Source organism: Formica exsecta, unplaced genomic scaffold, assembly GCF_003651465.1.
Source record: "Formica exsecta isolate Colony F162 unplaced genomic scaffold, ASM365146v1 scaffold290, whole genome shotgun sequence".
In the NCBI taxonomy this organism is placed as follows: Eukaryota; Metazoa; Arthropoda; class Insecta; order Hymenoptera; family Formicidae; genus Formica; species Formica exsecta.
The window spans coordinates 392015-419977 of record NW_021850162.1 but is presented as its reverse complement, the minus strand read 5'-3'; the positions used below and the strand labels follow the sequence as shown (position 1 = coordinate 419977).

The following is a 27963-nucleotide window of genomic DNA, read 5'->3' as shown; positions in this document are numbered from 1 at the left end:
TTTACGCTTTTTTTTTTTACTTTTTTATTACCACAATATCAGCAACGATGCTTCTTTTCTATCTCGATCAAATAAGCATTTATTAACAGTATTTATGACATCGTTAATGCTTTTCTAAGCGTTCACAGAGTCAAAATAAACAAAATAAAGCAATGAAAGAATTTTATAAGCGCCTTAAGTGGGTAAACGTCCAAAGCGTGAACGTATCCTTAATGTCAAAATATTAATTAAAATGAATATTATAATAAGAAGATATCAACGATTACAATGTCTTTATTCGTTATCTTTCTTCGTCGTCTTTATTTGCCACGATATTATAAATATTCATTATAACATAAATGCAATCAGCTGAAAAATTACGTGTTAGATGCTTTCATTTTACATAAAAATCGCAATTGTAGGAATTTGATCTCTTCCGTATTAAGTTTCACCACACCCTCTTGATTGTCAATTGAAAGTAAAGTGCCAACGGCTTCGCGATCTTCTCCTAGAATTACTTTGACTCGATCGCCACGCGATGGTACTACAGGTTCCAGTTGCTCACATCCTAGATTAACAACTCGGTCTTCGGTAGGTAAGTAAACGGTGCACATACCGCCCTATCAAATAAACATGTTATTTTTCAAATGTGTATGAAAGATATATGTATATATGTATGCGCGTGCGCGTGTATGTGTATATCAATATTAATATCGTAATAATTAAAATTTAGATCTTATATATATCTAGAGTTGGCAGAATTACATACAGAAATTCCTCGAATAACAGCTTGCTGTCCAGCAAGTGCAGGATCATCATGAGAGTCACGGATGCGTACTTCAATATCTGTTGTATGCCAATCTGAACCACTTATGCTAGAACCGACACCTGTATCCAATCCAGAACCAGGTGTTTGTGGGTTGTAAGGGCTACCTGCCACTCCTACAAAAATTAAAAATTATGTTATACACACACAAAAAGTATTAACTCTATCTATTAGATCCCTTTGTCATCGTCACATTGCTTACCAGGTGTCATAGGACTGTAACTCATCGGAGATGGTGTTGCAAATGCTCCATGAGGACTGGTAGTATATCCAGTGCCACTTGGGGACGGAGTAGCAACATAACCTGCAGGACTTGGACTTGCGGTAGCGCTGCCCGCAGGACTAGGGCTTGGTTGATATGAACTAAAGCTTTGTTCCGAACCATACATAGTGCCCGGAGTTTGTGGGGTAAATGGTCCTCCAGTAGGTGGATATCCAGGCGCATAGCCGGGTGAACCACCCTCTTCCATACTATAGCCGTCAAAATCGTTCGTTCTAGCGGGTGTGTTAGTAACTGCCGGGTCCCAGGCTCCAGACTGTCCTGGAGTTCGCGAACCATCGTGAGATGGTGTCATCGAACCATAATGAGGAGTGCGAGAACCGTCTGTAACATTAAAATTAAGCAAATTTTAAATTATATTCCAAGTAAAAAAATTATATTATACACGGCTACTCACTTTCGTACATAGGCGTCTGAGAGCCGTGCATAGGCGTCTTCGATCCGTCTCTCGCATACATCGGCGTTTGTCCACCGGCTGTGTAGGCTGGAGTTCTGTTGTAACTACTGAAACCACCGTCCTTTGTCGGGACACCGACGTTCGCTATGTGAGATCGATCGACGGAAATCGTTTGGCAAGTGGAATGCAGCTCCACGCGCGCTGTAGTCTCCGTCGCGTCCTTTACAATACCCACGTTTCCTTTGTATGGTCCACCAGTTATCTTAATAGTTGTTCCAATTAATTCCCTGTCGCGTCTCGCACCACTACCGCCACCGCGACCTCTGCCTCTTCCACCTCCACCACCGCCTCGACCAAAACCGCCTCTGTAAGAACAATGGGTAGTTTACAGAAATAAAATTTAAAAGTGAGAGTAATATTTCGAGTTTAATAAAACAGAATAAGAATAAGAAACCAACCCGCTGGGATGCATTGGAGAAGCAATTCTGGGTGACATAAATCCCGCCGCTGGTGACATGGAATTTATAGAATTTGTCTTATTCCCACCAGATAGCTGTAAATGTCTGGTCTTGCACACAAATATACCACCATTATCGACAAACATTCGCGAATGTAGAAAAGCAAAACTCCTATATAAGTGTTTAATTTCACCACCTCGACCTGCATGCGGCCCGTCAACCACCTTAACAATATCCTTCTTTTGTATGGTGTTTTGTTGCGAGTCCAAAGCGACCGCGTTTTTATTCTCTCGACGCTTCGTAAGACCCTGAGGTCTCGCTTCGACCACTTTTCCATGCATAGAGAGTACATGAAAATTCTCACGTTCCAATCGTACGATGACGCCGACTGTTTGCGTATCAAGTTGAATCAAGTCACCCCATTGGAATTGTCCTAAGCTATCAACGCCAGTCGCCATATCAGAACATAATTGCAAATCCCTTGGAAGGACTTCAAGTTCATGCATTGATAAATCGGAAAACAAAACTACTCTATTTTGTTCTACCCTGACAATCAAGCCTGTATCACCTTCATATCTTCCGGCTACAACCTATGAATTAATTAAAAACAATATAGTAATATAATATTATAAAAGATAAATTTCCATTTTAATAGAAAGAGTATAATTGACATTGCAGATATTTTACCTTTACGTGATCGCCCTGTGTAAAGTATTTTCGTAATTCTGAAGCTTGGAATTCCAAGGCTTCTTTGAGTTCTTCATGCTTCGGCATAACCATAATCATGTTTCCATCTATGGAAACAATTTTTCCTTGTAGATTTATCAATTCACCTTCGCACACCTCTACATTATCCCCATTGCTAAAGGAATGAGTTAAAGCTTGATCTTCTTTTCCAGAAACTCCAGTTCCTGGTGCGCCACTTAAATCTATCTCAACACCTTCTGGCGCTTCTTCAAATCTCTCTAATTCGGAAAGTGTAGGTTTAACACCTTCTGCGATAATAGCACTTGTGGTGAAATTCTTATAAAGAAAGCTGTACAAAATAATTAATCACAATAAGAAATCCATAATAAGATACACATAAAAATAAAAAAACATAGAACACAACAGCAGAATGAAACAAACCCTTTACGACTGTATCTATTTCCTTCAAAAATCAGAAAATCTCCATCGCTAGTAACCTCTCCACCAATAGCACGGATTGCTTCAGGATCAAATGGTTTTGCTGGTGGTCTTCTTTTCTTCTTACGTTTTAATGCTTCGGATTCGCTCTGTGCTGTTCTCAATGCACCGCGTGGTCTAGTGTAATCTATTCTTGGCAATAATTTTAGATGAACCTGGTTTTGTGCTAAGTCGACATAATCGACCTGAGCTATGTCGTCCTTATAAATGCCTCGTTTCAAACGGACCCATTGTTTAGCTTTTAAACCAGTCTGCTCTTTAACTACTCGCAGCACATCTGTCATTTCTTTAATCGGTACCATTTGCTGCTTCCATATACCCATTCTGAGGTTTCCAACATTTTCGATAGCAGCTTTTACATGAGGCTGCTTGTAAGCCTCTATATAAATGTAACCCTTAACACCTTCAGGGGCCACAACGGATTTTATCTGGAGAGGTTCACCTAAAATTTTAAGGAATAAAAGAATATTTATGAAGATATATAATAAGAATAAAAGAGATTCACTTTTTTAAAAATTTATATCTTACCCGAAAATTGATATGTGATAAATTTTCGCATTAATAAGAGCACAGTAGATTTTTCTTCTCCTATACGGCATTTCACCATCCACAAATTAGGATCTTTTACACCAGGCAACAGAGTTTGCTGAGTAATCTCATCACTCATTTCTTCACCACCATCGCCAAAATGACGAGCAGCGATCGATTCGTCAGCATACTTTTTTCTAAGGTATTCCTCAATTTCATCTTCTTTCTGTGAACTAATAAAAAAATATATTTATTAAAGATTCAATTCCTTTTATTTGAATAAAAATTAAATAAGTTGTATAATATCCTTCTTCACAAAATTTTAATACTTACTCCCATAGATTTGTACCCCTACGTCGTCCTTCAATCTCACGTGCAGTTGGTCCCAATTCATCCACTTCGTTTCCTACAATACCAATTTCTTGGGCACCTTCCTCCCAGTCATCATCATCCTCAACTTCATCATCCACTTCAGCTTCATCTATAATAAAACCACCAAATCTATCTTTCTTCTTTTTTTTTCTTGGTCTATCGTCGTCTTCTTCTTCTTCTTCCTCATCATATTCGCTGCTACCCAAGTCTTCTCCTGTAATCATAAAACACAGAAAATAATTGTAAAAAAAATTCCTTATATTTTATTTAATATTAAAAATTTTCTAATTTATACCTTCAGGTTCCTCTTCAGGTTCCACAGCTTCTTCATCTCCTGACCTAACTTCCTCTGCCTCATCCGCCTTTGCATCTCCATCCTCTGAACTACAAATAAAATAAACATTATACATAATAAAAAAAATATATTTCAATGTTATTCATATATATATGTATGTGTATGTGCTATATATAATATATAGCATACACTTAGAATAAGATAAGCTAATTTGAATATATTTAAAAGATATTAAGAATTCTATGCATATATAAAATATATATTACATATGCAAGTAAATAATTCGAGAATTACAATTTTGACTTACCCAGATGGTGATCGAGAACGTGAACGAGACCTAGACGGACTCCTGGATCCCGAACTTCGCGAACGACTTCCAGCATCGCTTGCACCTGCCAAGTTTTATTATACATTTTTCACATCAAAAACTGATACTACCATGCTATTATCACTTTTGTTGTTAATTATTACCTTCCGAATCCGACATTTTGAGATTGTTTGCTCGTGAAAATATGAATGATGTAGTTTAGAGAAACGCGTATTCTCTAAAAACACAAAACAAATCTCCGAATAAGATTGGAATGAATAATATGGAGTTTGGAGTAGTACAAGTAAAGTGGCGCTACTAACGAAAATTTCTAGAATTCAAAAGGAGATGTTACTCAGAGGGTAAGTACAGAAGTATCGCTTCTGGTTTGGACGCTTCGTATCTAGATATTCATGCATTATGATTATGATATTTATGAATTTTCAACAAACAGCTTGAGACAGCTGTTTAACAGCTGTTTAATTGTCATTATTCATGAATGTCACATACGTTCCGACCCGAAAATGTATTATATATTATCTCAAATAGGATTATTTCAATAAAATTTTACTTAGAATAGTTTTTTGAAATTCTATGCTGTTTTCTTCCAATTTTATTTTATATATATCTGAATTTTATATTTGCAATTTCATCAGATATACAAATTCAATATTCGCACTTTATCATAAAAGAATATAATAGAGAGAAAAGAATAATAGGATGATAAATTTATTTATAGCCAGCATCTCAAAATTTTATATTATATCTTTAAAAAAAATAGACTTATATAAGTATAAATAAAGAATTCATTTCCGTATTATATAAAGTTGAAAACTAAGAATAACTAAAAGAGAATAAAATTTGTGAAAGATGGATCTTTCAAATGCTGGAAAATTGCCTAGGTAACAAATAAACAACAGGCTCATGATTACTGTTGAGTATTACTTATATTTTTCGAATACGTAAACCTGGCTTTAATTTTAACATGTCCGATATAGCGGAAAATCTTCTTGCACAGTATTATGGATTGTGCAAGAAATCGGAAACTGAAAAATTTATATCAATTCATGAATGCATGAGCAATGTGGAGGACGACGTAGAGAAATTGATTGGCGAACAATCGACAGTGGATACGGCGAACGACAATGACACGTCCAGAGAAACGGAAGAACAGGTATGAAATTTAATACAATTTGCCTTTTGAATATAAATCGATTAATGAAGTAAATTAACAATATTTTCGTATTATATGTTTGTAGGAAAACGTCGTTGAGAACGAGGAAAGAAATTCCGAAACTGACATTCCGACGAGATCCTCTCGAGCATTAGAATGGGAAGCATTAGAAGACAATGAAAAAACATCGTCTGAATTCAATATTATTTTCGAAGAAAATGCAGCGAGCAATTTATATGAAAATACAAACGCTTCTTCTGGCAAAGAGACACAAGATCTTGTCTTACACAACGCCAAAACCATCACTTTAGGTACGCGAAAAATTATGTTACAAATTTCTCTCTTATCGAATATATTTTAATATCATCTTTTTACTGTGATACATAAAAAGATCCGGAAAACAACGAAGGGAACGATTTATATCTCTCACTTAACGAAGATGCATTGCCGGATAGCGCTTCAGACGTTTCCTCGATAGCGGGGGAGAAAAAAACGAAGAAGTCTCCAAATATATGTATCTCACCCTCGACGCCACCGCCAAATAAATCTCAAATATATAACGAGAACTTTGTAGATTTAACGAGTGCTGGTCTTACATTCTTTCCCATTGAAGTGATCGAAAAATATTCTACAATACAAGTATGAATACAATACGATTTATACTAATTTTTAGAATTAAAAATGTATGCAAAAATTTATTACAGGTGCTTAAAAAGTGACTCTTATTACATCGATTAAGATATTCTATTCTATTCATTTTCAGATGCTATATTTAGAAAATAATAATCTCTCCAAACTTCCTAAAGAGCTTTTCGTTTCTTTGCCACATTTGCAATGGCTGGACGTTAGAAATAATCAATTGACAAATTTACCTACGAGTATTCGATCGCATCCTTCGCTGGAAAGCATCCTGCTACAAGGAAATAAGTTCGAGAAATTGCCATTAGAACTGTGTAAGTAAATGGATATATGTATAATAATTATTTTCTTATCAATAAGTAATAATTATTTTATAAATCGTGTTTCTATTCTCTTTGACATCTGTTTTATTTATTTTTAAAATAATAATTGAGGTACTATTTCGCAGGCCTGGTGCCAAAACTTAAAATACTCAATATAGCACATAATCCTATTATTACACCTCCAAAGGATGTTATAGCTCTCGGATGTTCGGGTATTCTCAACTATCTCCGAACTGAATGGAATAAATTACATCCGGATGATCCTGCGATATCTGTGGAGCGTAAGAATATCGAATATCGAATATCGAATTTATATATTCTAATTTCCTATCATAATATAAACATATGTTATTAAACATATATTTCAATTTAAATTAATTAACGATTAATTAACGATTTACTAACGATTATTTGAATGAAATAAACTGCTAAATCAATATAATCGCCAATATATAAATTATAATCAAAACAAATTTCTTTTAGAAAAAATTGAACCAAAATTATCAACAATTTTGTGTTATCAATCTCCTCACGAAAAGCGACGAAAATTATCAAAAATTTCGCAGCAAGCATCGAAAAGCACCAATGATATCGGTTCGTTCAAGGGCGTTTCGGTTAGGAAAAGGAGCAGAGCTTACAAACCCAGTAACAGGTACATCAATTCGCAAATTAATACTTTCCTGGAGGATCCGATAAAGGATACATGTATCGATGATGCAACGAGTTCTCTTTGCACGTCATGTGCGCGAAATCTTGCTGACATCCGATACAAGAATGAGAATAACATGAAGGAAAATAAAAGTGATGATTATCAAGATAAAAAATGCGATCAACACGCATTTTTAAAAATGATAACTTCATGTCACGATGCCAGCAAAACTTGCATCAGAAGAGAGATCGCCGAAGTGGATGCGAAAATCTTGCATCTAATCGGACCATCGCCTAGATCATGTTACGTTAGACGAAATGTTACGGGGTTGATAACATATAAACATTATTCTGGAAAGGAATGTAGAATTAAAACGATCAGTAATGAAACTAAACACATTACGCTTGCAAAATCGAGCAACCCCGAGGTATTCAGTGAGGAGAAAAAGAAATGCAGAAACTCCGAACACGTGGAATTAATTTTCGATATTGTCACGAAAGATATGCAAAGAATGCAACTGCGCCCGATGCAACTGAAAGATTCGCGCTGCATATTATCGTGTTTGGAGAATTATCTTGATATCAAAACCGATAAGATATCTCTATAACTTTTAATCAATATCTATATCTATATATATCAATATCTACATTAATTATATTTTCACTAATAATAATAAAATATTAATATGTATAATAGCAGGAGTTTATTATTACATGTAAAAAATATGCAATGGGCATTTTCTGCATTTAGATGCGAGAATAAAGGGACCAATATTGCTATGGAACAACAACTGCAATGGATATCTAAAGCGAGAGATTTATTCAGTGCACAATCGGCAACAATTCAAAAAATTAAGTAAGATATCGATCTAACTTCTTCTCAATAATTGCAAATAGTACACATATAGATAAATTATATTATATATAGAGATTCGGATGCTATAAAAGAATGGAGACGTGATAAACGAAGTTTCAGTAAAAGTATGGAGAAAGTATCGAGAAGAAATGAAGGTATACAACAATACTTTTCTTATACGATAGAAAGAGAAAGTAGAATCTATATTTGCATTCTTTACTCTTCCAAACACGAATACAAAATACGAAAATATTTGCATAATCGTATTATAACTTATGATATATATATATTTTTATTTATTTATTTATTTATTAGACGATATTCCTTTCGCAATCGACATCAAAGATTATCCTGCGATACGAAAACAACCACAAAAAGCGGTATAATAATTATATATATATATTTTATCTGAGAAAAAAATAACAAGTCAAAAAAATTTAATAAGAACAAATTTTCTATTATCCGATCTAGAAAGAAAATGCGGATAACCAGACAAATGGAAAATTAAGATTTGCTGCACCAGTGTATATATATATATATAGATAAGTCGAATAAATATTATACATTTTCAGTAATTCTTCAGTATAACTTTAAATATTATATTTTAGAAATATAAATAACAAGATTCAAGAATTACTAGGATCTTTACAAAAGTTTGAAATTACGAAATCTTCAGAAATATTGACACCTAAATCCAAACAAAAATATCTGCAAACCAAGATTAAAAAGGTACATTGTGTTATTATGTCGCACGTGTTTTGTAGTTAAAATTTATTAAGAAAATAATTACTATTTTGATTTATTTCATAGCTCTCACAATTTCAAAAGGAAGTTCAAAATCTAAGAAGATTCAACGAAATTATAACAGCTCCAATGAATTCTCCAAACAGTTAATCTCAATGTTTTCTTTTCTGATTTTTATTCGGAGATTTTATACTTTTGTATCTATTACTATTTATAGAAAATTCCAAGCTCAGTATCAGTCTTGAGGTATTTATTTAAATAAAACAGTATTAATCACACACGCATATTACAATATCAATTTCATGCCCAGTTTCGGTAGCACTTGTCGAGGCAATTGGACAAACATATTTCTGTTACTATTGTAAGAAATGAACTTCTTATATATAAGAAAACTGGAATTTTGCATTATATTCTACAAACATATCATATCTACTATCAATGTACATGTGGTAAAAAGATATGAATAAAAGTGAATATTCCATGTGTGTATTTCGAAAGTACTTACAAAAATTATTAAAATGATTTATGAGAGAATTCGCACGCGTTCCTTCCAATCTCCTCGCTAGTGCATTCGATTCTTTTTACTGTTATCGTTATATTCAGTATAAAAATCCTAAAAGCCATAATCTCTCTCACCATATATATGCAAATATATGTGCGATAATCACAAATGTTCTTTTTTCTTTTTGTACATGGCACTTAATCAAGCTTTGTAACAAAGTTTGGAGGTATGTATTATATAGAATTCTCTTGAAAAATAACACAGTAAATTATTACTATAATCAGTACCATCGATGGAGGCAAATAATCTATATCTGTTGTGATTAGTTTTTTTAATTCTGTACATTTCGTACACTCTATGCATTTAGCTTGTACAGAGAGATATAAAAAAAAAATCAACTAATTGATATCTTAATAAAGACATGATAAAAAATGATTATATATATATATTTATATAACGTGCGTTATTGTTTTCATTATAATATTGCGCTTTCTATCTTGCATTTGCTTGTGGTGTTATTTGTGATATAAAAAAATCTTTCTTCTAATGATTAATATATTTAATTAATAATGTGCTTTCACAAAGCGATTAAAATAAGTTAAAACAATATACATATATAATGCCTGCATATTTATAATGCCGAATATATGACTTTAGTATAGAAGATAACATCTACGATATCTTGCTCATATGTCCAATAATGATTGATTATGATAAAGGAATGATACCATTTATGTAAGTGTCTTATATATCTCATCACACATTTTGTAATGGCATATATACATATGTATTGCACACGCAATTGTAGAGTCGATCGAAATATCCATAATAAAAACTATAAAATGAAAAATTATATATAAAACCTAAAAAGCTTTCTCACTGAAAATGCCAATGTATATTATGTTTATGGCTGAGCAGTAAACACTACAAAAAATGTTTTTGGATAATATGCATTAGATTAGAATTATATATATTTAAAATCTGAAGCAATATATTTTTTATGTGTGTAATATCTGCTATATAATATATATTATAAGCATTTGAAAGAAGATGTGTTTTAAAATTATATTCGATTATTTTTATACATGGTTTTGATAAGAAAATAATTTTCAATTAATTAGAAAGTTCAGACAACTTATTAATGAACACACATACTGGCATTTCGCATAACATACACTCATACACTCTCCTTCTTCGTCTCTCTTTTTATCTATTCAAGAATTTTATACATATACATATTATTAAAACCAATAAGATGAATTGTCATAATCTTGTAATATATAGATGTGACTATTGATAAAGTAAAGAATCGAATTCACATGTTATGTTGAAAACAAATCTAGTTATTGCACTATGTACTCTTATTAATTCTTCTTAATGTGTTTTTTGATATATTGTTATAGTTAATGAAATATCATTGATATTAAAATATGATATTAATTAGCATCAATTATACCATATGTACATATATGTATACTTGTATCAAACAAAGGTTTCTGAAGAGTTTGATACTATAAGAAAGATTACATATCAGAATATTACTGATATCCGGTTGCACAACATACCTCTGAAAGAAGTACACTTATTTTTTTAACCTATCGCATTAGCGTGCTTACAGTTTAAATAAAGGCGCTCAATTTTATTAATAGTCTCTTAGACTATTAATTATTTCCCTAAGAAAACATCGTTTTTTTAGGAGATGGTCCAAGTAAATATACCTTGTTGATGAAGATCACCGGAGCACTGATTCTTTGTTAGAAACTTCTACACATAGTCTTAATTCCAGGATGTTCCTCGTGTGCTGGATTTAAATCAACGAAACCCAACTTGCCATAAAACTCGTGGGATTCTTTATCCGTTGACGACAGTGTCGTATGTACTCCGAAAGAACCTGAAACATATCCCATATAATCACATATAGTATTCAAAAATATCAAAATATAATACTCAAAAACATCTAATCATATAATGAAAAAAATATAAAATTTCGATTTTTAATAAAGATCGAATTTTCTATTATAAATTTTATTATGTTTCAGTAATGAACTCGTACCATTCGCTCTTAAAGCCGCAAGAATACAAGTTATTAAACGTTTACAAATAGACTGATCTGTTACACTTGATAATACAGCACATATAAGTCTCGACGGATGTTGCCTGCATAATTGTTCTGTCACATCCGGAATAAATGAATGGAAATATTGTATGGCATCCTGCACAAATTTTAATTTGGAAATCGTCAGTACAAAAATCCTATGAAGAATATACAAAAATACAAATGTATATAAAAAGTCATTGATACCTGAACGTTTTGTGGTAATTCGTTAATGCTATTATCTAAGGGATATTTCATTCGCAATTCAGGGATCCAAGAAACAGCCATTTTCTGGTTGTGTGATTTTACATTTAGCGCAGCCATTGCATAACCCACTATACCGTTTTCATCCTCAACAACCATACATAATTCTGAACTCAAGGTTAGATATCCTCCAACAAATCTAGATTATAAAAAGAATATCTATTAAAATAATTTTCTTTTTAAACGAAAAATAGTTATATGAAATAGAACTTCGATAAACTTTGGCTGGAGAAGCGGAAAATTCTTGGAAAAGAGAAATTAATATATATTCTTTTCTGATTAATTATTCTGATTAATATATCATGCGTTGATGTTATACCTATCTGCAACAGCTGATGAAGTTGTACAATTATTAATTTGATTGCAAACTGTATAGATTGCTTCTTCATCGCTAGGTAAATATGGCCGAATTGTATATATTTTACTATTGGGCACTTCTGGTGCTTTATAGACAAATAAGTCGTTGCCACTGTCCACTGGAATTAATCTCTAAACACACAAGTAATATATTCTTCAATGTATCTCATCATTCTTATGATTAGTTGAACAATAAGAGAATTAAACGCACCTGTAAATCAGCTGTAAGTCCACCGCGGAAAACCCATGGCTCTTGGTCTCCACTCATAAATGTTTCTTTCCAACCATTTGAAAACCCTATAGCCCAAAACATAAAATCATTTTTAATAAATCACGAAACACTTGAGTTAAATATTCGCGCGTTATGCGTAAAATTTAATTTCAATTGGCTTCCACTGCTTGAGCATCAATTTTGCTTAAATCTTTAACATGCAAGGATACAATTCGATTGGAGTTGTCTCATGTTTCTTTCTCCCGTTTATCTTGGAATGCCTTTCTGCTTCTCATGTCAATTAAAGTATGAGAGAAAAAATGATCCAACCAATCAGACAACTGAGGTGCAACAAGTTTTATAGATTTGAAAGAAAAGATTGGATAGAGAAAAATAAAAATTTTATAGAAATATTCGACAACATATAGTACGAATAATATAATAGAGTATGAAATTGAAAGAATTGTATAATGTCAAGCTTCAAGAAGGTTTAGTTACAATTATCTAAATATATTGCTTGATTAAAAAAAAATTAACATTAATAAATAGAGGAAAAGAATTACAGATGTCACATGCTGCACCAAAGCTCGCGCAATGCTAAACTCTTGAAGCATTGGATTAGGATATAGGAAAATTGGAATAATAGTCCAGTTTGCCAATATGCGCCTGAAATAAAATTCTTATCACGCCTGAAAAGAACATAGCTTCTGAAACTAAGTAAAAAATAAATTAGTGCAGGCCAGTTGGCAAAAGGCAAGTAATAGTTGATCATTTAAGATAAAAAAAAAGAATAAATACTTTTACTGCAATACTATTGTTTGCAATCCATAAACATTATCATATATTAAAGAGATATATTAAAAGAATTGGAAGAGTATCTTTTATCACAAATGACCAAAGATTTGTAGATGGGACATGTTCAAGAGCTTATACATTTCTGTTTACTAAACTGTGCCAATTCTACATAATTTTATGATGGACCTAATTCAAAGACTCAAAATTATTAAAACCATTATGTCGAATATTATTAATTCAATTGTATATAATATTCTGTTTTAAAAATATAAATTAAAAAAATTTAATATCTTTATTTTATATATTCATATAAATTTATATGAATTATATATAAATGTGTAAAAAATAAAATATTACTAATGAAATTATCATGAGAAGTACGTCCATCGTCTATTAACACGAAAATGAATGTGCTTTATACACATTGATTTTTCGAGCTATTATAACGCCGCTTCTACGCGCATATTTCTCGCTCAACTTATTAAACGAGGTGATCTTTTATAAAATCCCAAACAAAATTTTAAAAATACAACTATATCATTGCAATGTTTGGAACTTTATTATTTCGCGCGCTTTCTGCTATGTTACTCAAAGACTGAACCGCATACATGTATAGCTGCCCTGGGTAAACGTCGTCATCGTCGATGGAAATCTGCCAAACGCTATCAACAAGACAAAAAAACACAGAAATGCAAGTTAGTGAATAAATTCAAGCTGTACTGATCTTGATCATTTACATTCTGCAGGAGGATGTTCACTATAAAATAAACTGTTTTAAGATTTAGATTTTAGATCATCTCAATTTTGTAATAAATAATTTGGTAAATAAAGAAATATCATATTTATTAAAAAATAATAAACATTTAAAGCAAATCAATTTCCAATTTCAATAATTTTAATATTGAAAATGATTGTATAAGAAGAGGAACACATACATAAACATATTCCTGCTTTGTGTTATCTGCAAAGAAAGTCGATTGATATGTTAATAGCTGGTTTAAGTACTTTTTTAAATTCAGCATTTTTTTGTTCAGCTCCTTAAAGATGCTGTTGAATGTCATCTCATAAAAATCACCGTATTCGCCATTGCTACAAATGATCTTTTCGCCATGTGCGGGAAAGCCACATCAATTCATTTCATATTTTCAATCAGACATATATATCACTTGTGAGTTATATTTAGATCAAGAAATTTGGAACACAGATATAAAACATTTTAAAATGTAAAACATATTTCACTAATTGTATAAAGTGTAAATTTCAAAATCAGAAATTTTAAAATTAGAAGAATAAATGTTGTGGCTTGCCTATTTGATAATTGTCAAAATGAATCAGCGGCCATTAGTCAGAATCGTTTTTAAAAAGGTACAAAAGTGTTAGAAATGAAAAATGGCTAACAAACATCAACATTTTTCAGATAAGTATCAATATTGTGCGTGCATATTTATAACATATAATAGATTTCAATAAATTCCTGTCTATTCACGCATTCTCTCTCGAAAAATATCTAATGTGATTAGTATAAATTTATGTATAGTAAGTGTGTAATTCTGACTTACAGCAAAATTTTTCCTTTGCAAAGTACAATGCATTTATCTCTAATGCGCAGAAACAAATACATATTACGAGTTCACGAATATGCAGATTGGAATATGTGCATTTCCGAATATTACTGATAGTAGTGTTACTAGTTACTATGCAAATTACAAAAGAATATTGTATTATATTATAAATACAATAAATAAGCAAAAGAAATTCACTCTGTTATTTCATCAAAGTTATCATTTTTTTTAAAAAGAAAGTTACAAATTTGAAAAATATTAGATATTGCCTCTAAAACAATATTACCTTTTAAACTGAAAGTATATAAATTTTCTTTTTCCTTTTGTAGTATATATATAAGTGATTCAAATATATTAGAAAAAAAGCAGAAAATTATGTGGAGCGTCATGTATCAAACGATCAGTAATTTACGGACATTAAAAAGTAGCTATGTATAGCAAATTTTCGCAGCACAATACATCAATTTACAAGGAAATAACTCAATTATTATATTAATTTTGTAATGTAAATATTATAATATAATGTAAATATTATAATACCAATATCATGTAAATAATTCTTAATTTAATATTCAATATATTAAACTTATAATAAATAATTTTTATATATTGTGCTTAACATTGCAAAATTTTAGTTTAAATTTTATGTAAAACTAATATTAAACAATCAATTGTATTCTTTTAGATAACAAAACAAGCGTCATACAGAATATTATTATAAGCATCTCAACTTTAAGATCAAATCATTGATAAATATTATCCTTGTAAAAAGATAAAGTTATATAACAAAAAAATAAGATAACGTTCACTTACCAATACTCAAGACACTTTTGTTCTGAAATATATAAGTATAGATAATAAATTATAATATTTCTGAAAAAAGTCGAAACAACAGCACTTGTCTGCAGTACAATGGATAAAAATTCGGTCAAAATTCAAATTGGAAAAACTAATTTTTATAAGATAAATAACAATTTTATAATAAAATCGTTACGGGAGCATGTAACAAGTACATATATTTGAAACTAGTAAAACTAATAATATCATAGACTTGCACATGCATACTTTTGTACCAGCATACTAGCATCTCAAATTGACTTTCTTTATGGAGGATAAAAATAATAGCAAAATTATATGTGCACGTTTATCAATTCTTATTTTGATTCATATAGATTTCTGATATCTGACAAGATTTAATATGTATATTGCGTATGTGTATAAGACAGTAATTAATATAAAATTTTGCAAAATTGAAAAAATTATTTTAATAAGGCAAATTTAAATTTAATCATAAGTATTTAAATTTTCTAGAAGTTATAATAATAATTATCAATAATTATCAATAATTTTCGCAAATTGTCTCATGCCATAATTATCTTCAATATAATGTAATTTTATTTGCTTTTTTCTTTGTAAAAAAAACAGATTATTTCTTAGGAAGAATATTTAATGCAATATAATTTTTAGTATCGTCAATATATCATATTTTATATATGAATCAATATACAAAACAACTTACCCAGCCATTTCACATAACTATTTAGGAGAGACACAACTCCCCTCATATCCCATACGTACGCATACAGATCATATAGCAACTCGCGATTATTACAGTATGTGAGCCTTTGGAATAATCTATTTACTGCATTACACATGTCATTTAATCTGGTTGCACGAAGATGCCATTCTTCAATCTGAAAGATTAAGCAAAAAAAAGGTATCAAAATTATATAATGTGAATAATAAATAAGAAGGTAATTGACTTTGCTCGCAATGTAACTCACATCTGATTCAGACGTTGGTTCTTCATCTTTAGATTTTTTCATAACAAGATATGCGTTACTTTTCAACCAATTAAATTCTTGCAATAGTTGAATTCCTTGACCACCATGTTCAAATGGTAAATAAAATAGATCGCATAAAAGTGACAAATCCTCGGGCGTAAGTTGCTTATCGATATCCACAAGTTCTTGAGGTATCACATCTACATTATCAGAACTTTCATGATTTTCGCTATCATTTTCTATTATCATTTGTGTACCGTTAACTGTAGGAGAGGTACCGTCTACTTCCACTTGCATGCTTCCGGAAGCTTCACTGCATGTCTGACAAACAAAAGTTACACGATTGTACATGCATAATTAAATTTTCAAAAATTGTAATAACTTACAGAAATATTATCTACCATAGCATCATCTTCCGTTTGAATTTTTGCTATATGCGCCGGCGAATTATTTGGAGTTGTATTACAATCCATAGGTTCTATAGAAGATAACCCTATTGACGGTGGATCACCGCCAATAGTGGATAATGTAGTCAAAATAGGTTCACTGACCACCTTTATATCCGATACTAGAGAATTCATCACAGGTCCAGACGAAGGTTGGGCAAAGCTATCGCTACATGTTACAGTTGAGCAAACTTCCGCCAACGCTTGAAGATGATTAGAATTCGCCCCAGCCGTAGATGTGGCAGGAACTGTGGTTGTTGTCGTCGATGTGAGACTCATACATGTGTTGACAGAGGGTATTATTGGAATAGGTATCGTAGGCGCGACACATGGTTGCGGTTTGACTATTACACCCCAGGCCGCCTTCTTTTTGTTGAACTCCAATAGCCATTCGCTTATTGCATTTTTCAGAGCGTGTCGAGGATGGTACATATTCGGCGATAATGTCGATGGAACATCTTCACCAAGAACGCCATCTTCTGTTTCGGTTTCTAATTTAATATCCGCTGATACAGTATCATCTGCAATATAATTTTCATCAGTTTCTATACATTTATTATTAATACATGATTGTTAAATTCTATATTGTTTGCCTCTTTTTTTATATATTTTTAGACATAACATGTAAAAAACATGACAATTGTTTAACATAATTTAATTGTTTAGACCAGTTGTCTAGAAAGCAAAATATTCGATTCCTGTCCTACAAATCTTTGGCCGATATTTTTCTTGTTTAAAAATTTATTGTCCAGAGAAAGAAAGCTCTACAAAATAAAACATAATAAAAAAAAAACCATACTTAAACTTAGGTCTCTCTTTCCATCCACATTGCATCTGCTCCACTGAGCCAATGTATGAATTGCTATGAAGTTTGCTCCATATTCGCAATTAGGATTAGTTAAAACTCCTCTAAGTTTAGGTATAAGATCAGGAGAACGACCAGAATATGGTCCGAGAAACACTCTTTTCTGATCGTAATCGTTAGCATGTAAATTATCCCATATAACAGGTGGCCTCCTGAGTACTTCTGTGATTTCTTGGATAGATTCTACAGTTAAAAGTCTTGATATGACTTTAGGTCCAGTCCACATTATATCAATTTCCTGAGCTAATTTACTTCCGAGAGTGTTGAGATATTCTGAAGACGCGACATTTGGCATTGCACGAGTCGCACAATATTGCGTAGGGCACAAAAGGAAACGAGGCTGACCCAGATGTTGAAAAATATCGTTTGTGACAGAAACCTGTAAACAATAAGAAAAACAATATAAATTGTTATAAAACATTAAAAATATAAGTGTAAGGAAGATATAAAATTATTAATTTACTAACATTAAACTTGCTATTAGACTGCTTAAATACTGTATACGTACTTGAGCTTGTGCAAATGACTGAAACACTTCTTTGTCAGCTTCACTCATTTCTGGCTCTATATCGTCAAATAACAATGCAAATGCTGTACAACCAAACTGACTAACTTGTTCCAGCTTTCTTTTCAAGGCAGTTACTTCCTTTGAACTGGAATATGTGATATCTAATCCTGGGGATAATGCGTAATAAAAAGTTATCCCATATTCTCTAGCAGCTGTGATCAGGCCAGTCAAATGCTCTGCTTCCTCGACTGTGTACAAATCTCTCCAATAAGCTCGATGTTTGTAATCATCTTTTGGCGCATACAAGTAAGAATCCATTCCCCATTTTTTCAATCTATATAATCCAGCATGATATACATAATTCAATTGATATCGATATATGATATTACTAATATATAAGAAATATATTGATATAATGCTCAAATTGGAAAAATGAAATAAAACTAATGCACTTAGAAGGCAACAGAAAAACTATAGTGCATATCTGCAATCTATACTAAAATAAATAATGAATTTCTTATTAAAAGATAACATAATATCACATTTCTTTGACTATTAATACAAAAATATTAACATTTTCATTATATAATTAATAACAACTGTGCTTCTTCTCATCTTTTTAAATAATATATGAAAAACAATCTCATGAAATATATCTAAATAATGATTGGAAAACTTTTATAATTAAAATTAAGGCCAGTGAAAGAAATATTCCAATTACTATGCTCTCTTGATAAATATCTCATTTCCATTAATTCTCTTCCAGCATAAACTTATTCCTGAGACTTACTTTTGAAAGAGATCCTTTCGTTGCTCGGTAGTCCACGGCCGACCATAAAAACCTGGAAAACAAGGAAATATGTATTTAGCAAAGGATTGAAAACGTCATATTATAAGAGGCGCAGGGTTCTCTGCTCGTCATAGCCCGATCGTGCCCAATCAAGCATTTCCGCATAAATACTACGAGTATTTTTAAACCATTTTGCAATGTGTCTATATACCTTCCACCACACCGCAGATGAAATTTCCATTCTTCGTATTCAGATTCGCGGCCCCATTTGTCTCGGTCATTGCAGCTTGCGAGAAGTACTTTGTTTTGGGATCAAGGAGATAGAAAAATGGCCCGAGGTGTTGTAAATCGAGAAAAGGGGAGGGAAAGAAGAGGGAGAGAAAATCGGGGAAGTAGTCTAGTCGAGAGAGAGCTGCGGGTATATGATGTTACGACAATAAAATCGAGGCAAGCGAAGCGATTGACATATGTACGTGTTGCTATATGTACAAGACGCGACACAGAAATCTCATTGACATCACTCGGCAGCAGCTGAGATTCCGAGAAAGTATGTAGTATGGGAGCGCGCGCGGAAGCTCATAAATATGATGACAGACAGACAGACTGCACCCGATGCACGCTGATCGATACCACCGAACGATCTTTCGATCCATCGCATTATATAATTAATAACAACTGTGCTTCTTCTCATCTTTTTAAATAATATATGAAAAACAATCTCATGAAATATATCTAAATAATGATTGGAAAACTTTTATAATTAAAATTAAGGCCAGTGAAAGAAATATTCCAATTACTATGCTCTCTTGATAAATATCTCATTTCCATTAATTCTCTTCCAGCATAAACTTATTCCTGAGACTTACTTTTGAAAGAGATCCTTTCGTTGCTCGGTAGTCCACGGCCGACCATAAAAACCTGGAAAACAAGGAAATATGTATTTAGCAAAGGATTGAAAACGTCATATTATAAGAGGCGCAGGGTTCTCTGCTCGTCATAGCCCGATCGTGCCCAATCAAGCATTTCCGCATAAATACTACGAGTATTTTTAAACCATTTTGCAATGTGTCTATATACCTTCCACCACACCGCAGATGAAATTTCCATTCTTCGTATTCAGATTCGCGGCCCCATTTGTCTCGGTCATTGCAGCTTGCGAGAAGTACTTTGTTTTGGGATCAAGGAGATAGAAAAATGGCCCGAGGTGTTGTAAATCGAGAAAAGGGGAGGGAAAGAAGAGGGAGAGAAAATCGGGGAAGTAGTCTAGTCGAGAGAGAGCTGCGGGTATATGATGTTACGACAATAAAATCGAGGCAAGCGAAGCGATTGACATATGTACGTGTTGCTATATGTACAAGACGCGACACAGAAATCTCATTGACATCACTCGGCAGCAGCTGAGATTCCGAGAAAGTATGTAGTATGGGAGCGCGCTCGGAAGCTCATAAATATGATGACAGACAGACTGCACCCGATGCACGCTGATCGATACCACCGAACGATCTTTCGATCCATCGAGGTCGCGAACACGGCGGGAAAAAGAGATGGTGCTCTTTCCTGGTATTCGTATGACAGTCGCGGAAATTGAGATCAGTTCAGATCAGCTGTGATAATAAAAGCGTATTTTAGCTCGTATATGCCACGTATATTTTTTCGCCTAAAACGAGGCATATTTTCTTGAAAACACATCATATTTAGATATATTCTTATATTGTTACCGTCGTCTAGTCAAACTATTTCAAACTTTGTATCGGTTAATTTAATATTACACATGAGTTGAGAATTTTTATCTATAATATAAAACATTTATGACAGTGTCGAATTGTCAAAGTTGCGTTAGAAATTGTTGGAGTAGAGTCATTTTCGAACACACCTAGGACGTGCTTTCGATGTTCAACAGGTGGTGCATCTACAAGAATACATCAATCACAGGCATAAGCGCCATATACGCGTTCTATTAATACGACCAAGACTCACGAGATGTCGCGCTGAGTATCATCTTCTTCGACTGTAACGACCATTTTCAAAGTCATTACGCGGTAAACCTCTCGACAGTATCGTATTATATCGCATGTTCTTCAAAAATAACGCGAATAATTACATTATTGTGCTCATTCGTGTAACATCCTTAGTGCAAGACTTATCAGCAACGCTAGAGATGACAATAGATTCAGGTAAGCTGTGTTTAGATGTTATTGTGAATAAATAAGTCTCATTCTCGGCGGCATTCTCGACATTTCTACTTGATGAACTTTAATAACATAATAAACGACGCTACAATCTCACAAATTATCCTAAAATATTACTTGAATATGGGAAATTTACATCTGCTCCAATATTAATTGAGAGAATGTGAAACATTGCCGAAAAAATAAGTCTATTGTTATAAAAACAATTTATTTTATTATATATAATAAAAATAAATATATACAGAATCAAAAATGTTATATATCTGTATAGAAAATATTGATATAATTTTTAATATATGAAAGACATTTAAGAGCATATTTCCCATAAAAGAATTAGAACGGAATATAAGCGCTAATTTACAGTCACTTTGTATCTCCCGTAAATAGTCACGATATCGCATTCGTCAAAAAGGCGGGAAATCGACATATTAGTACAACTAAGATTCACGGGATGTCGCGTTGAGTATTATATCTTCTTCGATTGTAACGATCATTTTCAAAGTCATTACACGGTAAATCTCTCGACAGTATCGCATTGTATTGCAAGTTCTTCAAAAATAACGCGAGTAATTACATTATTGTGTTCAATCGTGTAACGTTTATCATCCTTAATGCAAGACTTATCAGCAACGCTAGAGATGACAATAGATCCAGGTAAGAAGTGTTTAGATGTTATTGCAAATAAATAAGAGCCTCATTCACGGCGGGATTCTCGGCATTTGTACTTGATGAATTTTAATATCACAATAAACGACGCTATAATCTCATAATTTATCCTAAAATACTATCGAACATGGAAAATTTACATCTACTCCAATATTAATTGATAGAATATGAAACATCGGCTCGAAAAAGTAAATGTGGTGTATTGTTATAAAAACAATTTATAATTTCCGTTTCTCTTTCTCTCTCTTTCTCTTTCATTAGCAAATATAAGATGTTAAATACTCTTGTTTGAATCCGATAAACATATTTCAAATTAAATTAAGATTTCTTAAAAGATAATTATGGAAAATTTGGTAGAGTCTTTTATATTAGAAATATAATTTATTCACATGTTCAAAGAATTTCGAATTGAGAGAGATAAGGCTACATACAAATATATCTATGGTAAATAAACAAATAAAATTATCATTAATAAATTATATAAATAAAAAATCGATTATAGACATGTTTTATGTGATATTTCAAACATTTATTTGTATTTATTATTATAATTATTATTATTAAGATATTCACAATTGTTTGCCTTTAGCGCTCTGACGTTACATTAGTTTGGAGACTTCAAGATTGTTAAATATTTGTAATGTTCTTGTTATCTAATATAAAATTTATCATTTAGAACAATATATTCATGATATGTTAATACGAGCATTATCTGCAAACATATATTGTACTATCAAATACGATTAAAATAATATGTATAAAGTAATATAGTAAGTATAAAGGAAGCAAGATTATATTAGAACGATTTCAAATAAAACTAGGTATACAATAATAATAGATTATATTTCCAAACCGATTAAGTTAAGTGGATTGTGATATATATAATGTCAATATTCTTACAATTAGATACAGAAGAAAGAAAACAACATTTAAAATAAAAGATGGTATTACTTTCTATCGATAGAATCGCGTGCATTGTGCATTGCTAAAAAAATCAAAATTTGTCATTGATGAAAAATATGATCATTAATTCCATCATAATAGAAATCCACATTTGTAATCAAACATATCAGATTGCAGTCGTGCTTAGATAAATGTATCTTTCATAAAATCATTATTCCTACAAGTTATATATGCGCTTATAACATTTATTTATAAATTAAAAACCTGTAATAATCTACTTTTCATATATTTTATGCAAATTAGAAATTTATGACATATTACATATTTGTTCGATCAAGAAGAATATAAAAATATTAAAGAATGCAAAAGAAGAAGAAATTGTAAGGACAATCCTCCTGATAGAGGAGTACCAGGGACCCGGGGTTGAATCGCTTCCAGGTAGCGTCGTGGCGCGGCGCCCGGGTCGTCGCGATGAGAGGGTGGTGATTTTTTTTTGCTCCGGACCGGGAGCAAAGCGACGGGGTGGGTGATTCGAGAGGAGTGGAGAACGCACGGCCAGGCCGCTGCCGTTGTACGGCGTGTAGCCATATCGGAGGAGCAGTGCGAGGCCGGCTATCAGCCGCCCAACATCGGCGTGTCGGGGTTACACTTGTATACGTAACACGGCTGCTGCAAACGCACGTACAAACACGCACGCACATCTAGACAGATGGACAGACTGACAGACAGACAGACAGACAGATAGACAGACAAACAGACAGATAGGCATTATATAACACTGCGCGTTCCCCGTCTCCTACGCGGGTTATCACTGTATATTCCACCGTGTTCACACATGAAAAAAACGAGTAACGGGCAAAAGGAAATAGTGAAACTTCTTTTCGTATCGATGGGAATTGAAAAGGATAAGATCCTTCGCAAACCCGCGCAGTATGCGTCGTAATCGATAAGGGCGAACGAAGGGCTCGTGTGCACGTTACCGATTATTTTACAGTAGTAATAATTATGTTACCGATTATTTTACAATAGTAATAATAAAAAGAAAAGTTGCTTGGCGTCCCGCGATGAGATTAAAAAATAACTAGAAATTCCGATTCTGCAAGGAGTGCGAGGTAATAGCACGCGATTGAGGACGATAGAAAGAAAGTGCGATTGGGCGAGGCGAGCGAGGAAGAAAGCGAAAAAGAAATGAAAGGAGGGGGAAAAGGAAGTGAGAAGAGATCCAGATAAAGATAGAAATAGTAAAATGTGAGAAAAATAAAATGTGCGATAAGTAAGCAAGAAGGGAAAAAAAATCTATGAAGAAGCATCGAATAAGATAGAGGAAAAAGAAGAAAAGAAAAGAAAGGGTGACAAAAACGTGGGTGGTGAGGAAGAAAAAGAGACAGAAAGCCTGACGAAAATCAAGGAAGAAGGATCGGGTAGGCGAGAAAGAGAGAGAAAGACAAAGAGGAAGAGAGAGAGAGAGAGAGAGAGAGAAAAGAGCTTGCGCGAGAGGCGAAGGAACGTGGAGGAGGACCGACCGTGCCGAATGTGGCGTTCAGAGTATGGTATTCGTCAGCTGGGGATCGACGTCGTGCACAGCCAGTTTCCGCCCGCGTTCGATTCACGGAGTCGTCATCATCGCTGTCGGCGAGACGCACTCTCGATAGGCCACATCCTCCCTCATTGAGAATCGCAGCTGTCACCCGATAAAATTCTCTTGCTGTCCATCCATCCTATCCATCGGGCTTCGTTCAAACCGAATCATACACATCCCCAGACAACGACGCCTCTCCACTAAAGACGACACGAGAGTCCTCACGACGACGACGACGGCGACGACGACGACGACGAAGACGAAGACGACGACGACGACGACGACGACGACAACGACGACAGTATCACAGTCACCGAATGGGTTCATGTTCACCTCTTGGTGAGAGTGCGACGTCGGATAAAGCGCGATGACGCGGTCGCATCCATCACGACGAAGACGACGAGTTATCGCGATCGAGTGAGAGTGCAACGGAAGAACAACGCAACGCGATTGGAAGCGTAACATCGTGATCGAAGGTGAACATGTTAGAACGTAAGAACTCGTGGTGACATTTTAAGAACTCGAGAAGATTCTCGATATCGACGTTACCGAGTGCGCGAGAAATTCATTGTGAAACATTAGGAAGATCCCCTTCCTTTCAAACATCCTTTACTTCATTTCTCGGATACATAATTATATGCACAGAACACTATGTTATTAATTTATCAGAGCGGTGATTAATTTATCTATCGATGCTCCATCGATGTATCATCATCGGCAACGAGGGAGCTATGAAGAATCTCAAAGTTCAGCGAGGAGGTATTACAGGCGCGAGAAAGAGGTGGACAGCAGTCGATTGAGATAGGATTTGGGGATAGGATCTGCGTGGAAGTCGCCGGTCGCGTCGCCTCGTCGCGGCACCAAGCGACTAACTGAGAGCGTGCGCTCCAGCGGTCCTCGTCGTCGAGAGACGAGGCGGTCGTGTGTGCCGGCACACAGTCGGCGATCGGCACGGACGCAGGGAGGACGATGGCATCGCGCGCCGCGCGCTCCCCCAGGAAGCCGACACCGCGGAAAAGCTCGCGCGCGGACTCGCGCCACAACGCGGACAGAAGTACGAGTCGTTGTCGCCTGGAATCAGTAGCAGCAGTGATCGAGTACGAAAGGAAACAGACAGTTGTTAACGACGTAGCAACGGGATCGGTGGCTACCGTCATACGACATTTTCCGCGATTCAGTAGTCGCGTCGTTTGGCGGCCCGACGTCGTCGAATGGTAGTCCTTCTCCTTTTCCCTCGAACGAGAAGTCAAGGACGAAAGAAGATAGAGAGAGAGCTAGAAAGAGGGGTGAGAGAAATCCCGCGCATACATCGAGCAGAATCATCGTGTCGAAAGGAAAGTTTCTGCAGGAGAGGATCGGGAAACACACGAGCGAGGATGATCGATAACGTTGTCGCCGTGTCGGAGGCCGGAATCGACGATCTCGTTTGTTAGAAGAGAAAGACGCAGCAATCCGTCCGCAGCAATAGCAGCAGGAGAAGAGAATAAACAGCGCGATTCGACATTGTTCATCGTCGTCGTCGCAGTCGACGCGGAAGCCCGAAGCGTCGTAGGCTTTGATCGACTCCGCAAACGTCGTTGTAATAGAGAGTGTAATAGAGAGATGGAGAGAAGAGGATAAAGAGACAGCGGGCTCCTCTTTCTTCGAGGAAAAAACCACCGAAGATGAAAGTACGTTCGGTGTACAACGAGAACATGGCGAAGACGTCGCGAGGAAACATCGCGCATGAAGGCACGCACGAGGACCCGTTATCAATTCGCGACTGTGATTTCTAAGCTTAAGATTATTACCACACGTATCGTAAAAAAAATCGTCAGGAGATATTAACAAACAAAAACAACAAAAATCGTCCATTGTGATATTATGATATATAAACGAGGGTACGCGGATGGAGAGGTGGATAAGCACCCACGTGCGCTCTCACGGGGAACCGTCAACGGGCTGCTACAAGCATGAATGAATGAATCGCGCCGCGATGCGAGGCGCGATGGCGAGGAGTGCGGCACGCGACGCGAGTGAGTTCGATCGGGATAATAATGGTTGATCGCGGTGTTCGCGCGTCGGATCCGCGGACTGTGATACACTAATAATTCTATCTAAGATCCGTTATTCGATCTCATCAACGACTCATCGAGAGGGCGCCGGCTTAATTGCGCCTGCACAGGGTGCGCAGAGACGAGAAAGAAAGAGAGAGAAAGAAAGAGAGATCGAGACAGGATGACGAATCACCGCTGATGTGAAATTTCGTTTGCCACTGTATCGTGATAAATCGTCAGGTACGTATTCATTCAATGAAAAATACAGAATGTTCGATAATAGGTGTTTTTGATGAGCAAAAGATAACGCGATACAAACATTAAGCAATCAAAAATGACCAAGAGAAGAAAATCCACAGACGACTCTTTCAGAAAGAAGAAAATTTTGAAAGATATAAACATTAAAATATTAATCAACTCATAAAAATACAGAAATTATAATAATAAATCTTATAAAAATTGATTTTAATTTCTCGGCCAGAGAACATTATATTAACAATAAATTTGCAATATAAATTCTCCTTTATTCAAATTTAAATAAATGTTATGTCTATTTTTGTGGATATATATTTTATATTAATATATATTTTAATATTTAAATAATTTGCTTAAAAATTACATGAAGCGAGTTTAATAAAAGACATTGCACTATACATTACCCACGATCGACCATTCTGTATTTCATTAAAATGCAGAATTTATATATGCTGGCTTTACAGAAGATTGTACCAGCAAAATACCAGCTTCATTCAGTAGTTTGAAGAAAATTTAATGCAAATTGGCTTATTTTTCTAAATTAATTCAGCAAAGAAATATTGATAGAAGTTATATTTACATTGGCGATGTAGTTATATCTCTATATAACTGAAAATATTATTTTAATAACTAGTGGAAAGATATATATTGACTACATTTCAATTATGTGAAAATCTGTTTCTAAATTTATTACCACGTTAAATTTATGCTCGCATTTAAAAAAAAAACTCTAAAAGATATTTTTACTTTATTAATTATTCTAAACAAAACTTATTATTTTTCCAACCAATTAAATCGTGTATAATCTCAACCAATCTGATATTAATTTTCAAAGTATTTATTTAAACATATACGAGATGTCTCGAACATTGGAATCACAAATTTGTAAGTATTTTTATCATGGCTATTGACACTGAATATTAGAAATTCAGAATATTAAATAAATAGTATATAAAAAGCAACGTAAAACGAGAGAATAAAACTTACTTCCACCTGCTTATATAATTCTTAAATGACTATCCGAGACTCTCGGGTTTCTCGAAAGTGAATGCATATCCTGAAGCGATACCACTTTTCAAGAACGCAAGAAGAAAGTTTCAATTAAAAAGTTGCGTAGCCTAGAGTCAATTGTAGCAATTTTATAT

The 27963-nt window shown here is 33.9% G+C and overlaps 3 protein-coding genes across 8 annotated transcripts; 1 reads left to right on the top strand and 2 right to left on the bottom strand.

Annotated features, from left to right (window-relative positions):
* Window positions 1-8: 8 nt before the first annotated feature.
* LOC115237310 (transcription elongation factor SPT5) lies at window positions 9-4918 on the bottom strand. Its single transcript, XM_029810276.1, has 12 exons — window positions 4792-4918; window positions 4628-4712; window positions 4321-4409; window positions 3987-4239; window positions 3654-3886; window positions 3069-3567; window positions 2628-2976; window positions 1941-2530; window positions 1483-1847; window positions 1008-1409; window positions 749-921; window positions 9-599 (listed from the first exon to the last, which is right to left on the bottom strand). Exons 1-12 carry the CDS (start codon window positions 4805-4807, stop codon window positions 357-359), a joined length of 3297 nt encoding a protein of 1098 aa, XP_029666136.1. The 5' UTR covers window positions 4808-4918; the 3' UTR covers window positions 9-356.
* A 615-nt stretch (window positions 4919-5533) lies between these two features.
* Window positions 5534-9221, top strand: LOC115237313 (cyclic GMP-binding protein C-like). The gene is made up of 9 exons (XM_029810284.1): window positions 5534-5801; window positions 5887-6116; window positions 6206-6440; window positions 6565-6754; window positions 6889-7044; window positions 7247-7415; window positions 8163-8267; window positions 8340-8422; window positions 8583-9221. Exons 1-9 carry the CDS (start codon window positions 5613-5615, stop codon window positions 8651-8653), a joined length of 1428 nt encoding a protein of 475 aa, XP_029666144.1. The 5' UTR covers window positions 5534-5612; the 3' UTR covers window positions 8654-9221.
* LOC115237312 (protein O-GlcNAcase) lies at window positions 6903-20645 on the bottom strand. Of its 6 annotated transcripts, none has more exons than XM_029810280.1 (14): window positions 19402-19797; window positions 19191-19242; window positions 18401-18734; window positions 17827-18271; window positions 16968-17548; window positions 16582-16902; window positions 16317-16491; window positions 13844-13897; window positions 12441-12526; window positions 12192-12361; window positions 11816-12011; window positions 11567-11726; window positions 11232-11404; window positions 6903-7035 (listed from the first exon to the last, which is right to left on the bottom strand). In XM_029810280.1, the coding sequence occupies exons 1-13, from the start codon at window positions 19469-19471 to the stop codon at window positions 11268-11270; spliced, it is 2781 nt and encodes a 926-aa protein (XP_029666140.1). In that variant the 5' UTR covers window positions 19472-19797; the 3' UTR covers window positions 6903-7035; window positions 11232-11267. The 6 variants fall into 6 exon arrangements, with proteins under 6 accessions (XP_029666140.1, XP_029666139.1, XP_029666138.1 ...); XM_029810279.1 differs by lacking the exon at window positions 6903-7035 and adding an exon at window positions 9247-11080 and having other exon boundaries at window positions 19402-19796; XM_029810278.1 differs by lacking the exons at window positions 6903-7035; window positions 19191-19242; window positions 19402-19797 and adding exons at window positions 20057-20108; window positions 20268-20645 and having other exon boundaries at window positions 9247-11404.
* Between the last annotated feature and the right edge of the window lie 7318 nt (window positions 20646-27963).

What these genes read in the sequence shown, in the direction of transcription:
- LOC115237312 (XM_029810278.1), bottom strand. Translation starts at nt 20,337, where the DNA reads ATGACCGAGACAAATGGGGCCGCGAATCTGAATACGAAGAATGGAAAT. An exon ending in TCATCAGCTGTTGCAGATAG is followed by an intron (nt 12,012 to 12,191) that starts GTATAACATCAA and finishes TTTATAATCTAG; the next exon opens with ATTTGTTGGAGGATATCTAA. An exon ending in TGCGGCTTTAAGAGCGAATG is followed by an intron (nt 11,405 to 11,566) that starts GTACGAGTTCAT and finishes GATATGTTTCAG; the next exon opens with GTTCTTTCGGAGTACATACG.
- LOC115237310 (XM_029810276.1), bottom strand. An exon ending in AATAGATACAGTCGTAAAGG is followed by an intron (nt 2,977 to 3,068) that starts GTTTGTTTCATT and finishes TATTTTGTACAG; the next exon opens with CTTTCTTTATAAGAATTTCA. An exon ending in CTGTTATTCGAGGAATTTCT is followed by an intron (nt 600 to 748) that starts GTATGTAATTCT and finishes TTTATTTGATAG; the next exon opens with GGCGGTATGTGCACCGTTTA.
- LOC115237313 (XM_029810284.1), top strand. Translation starts at nt 5,613, where the DNA reads ATGTCCGATATAGCGGAAAATCTTCTTGCACAGTATTATGGATTGTGC. An exon ending in TCCTGCGATATCTGTGGAGC is followed by an intron (nt 7,045 to 7,246) that starts GTAAGAATATCG and finishes AATTTCTTTTAG; the next exon opens with AAAAAATTGAACCAAAATTA. An exon ending in GCAACAATTCAAAAAATTAA is followed by an intron (nt 8,268 to 8,339) that starts GTAAGATATCGA and finishes TATTATATATAG; the next exon opens with AGATTCGGATGCTATAAAAG.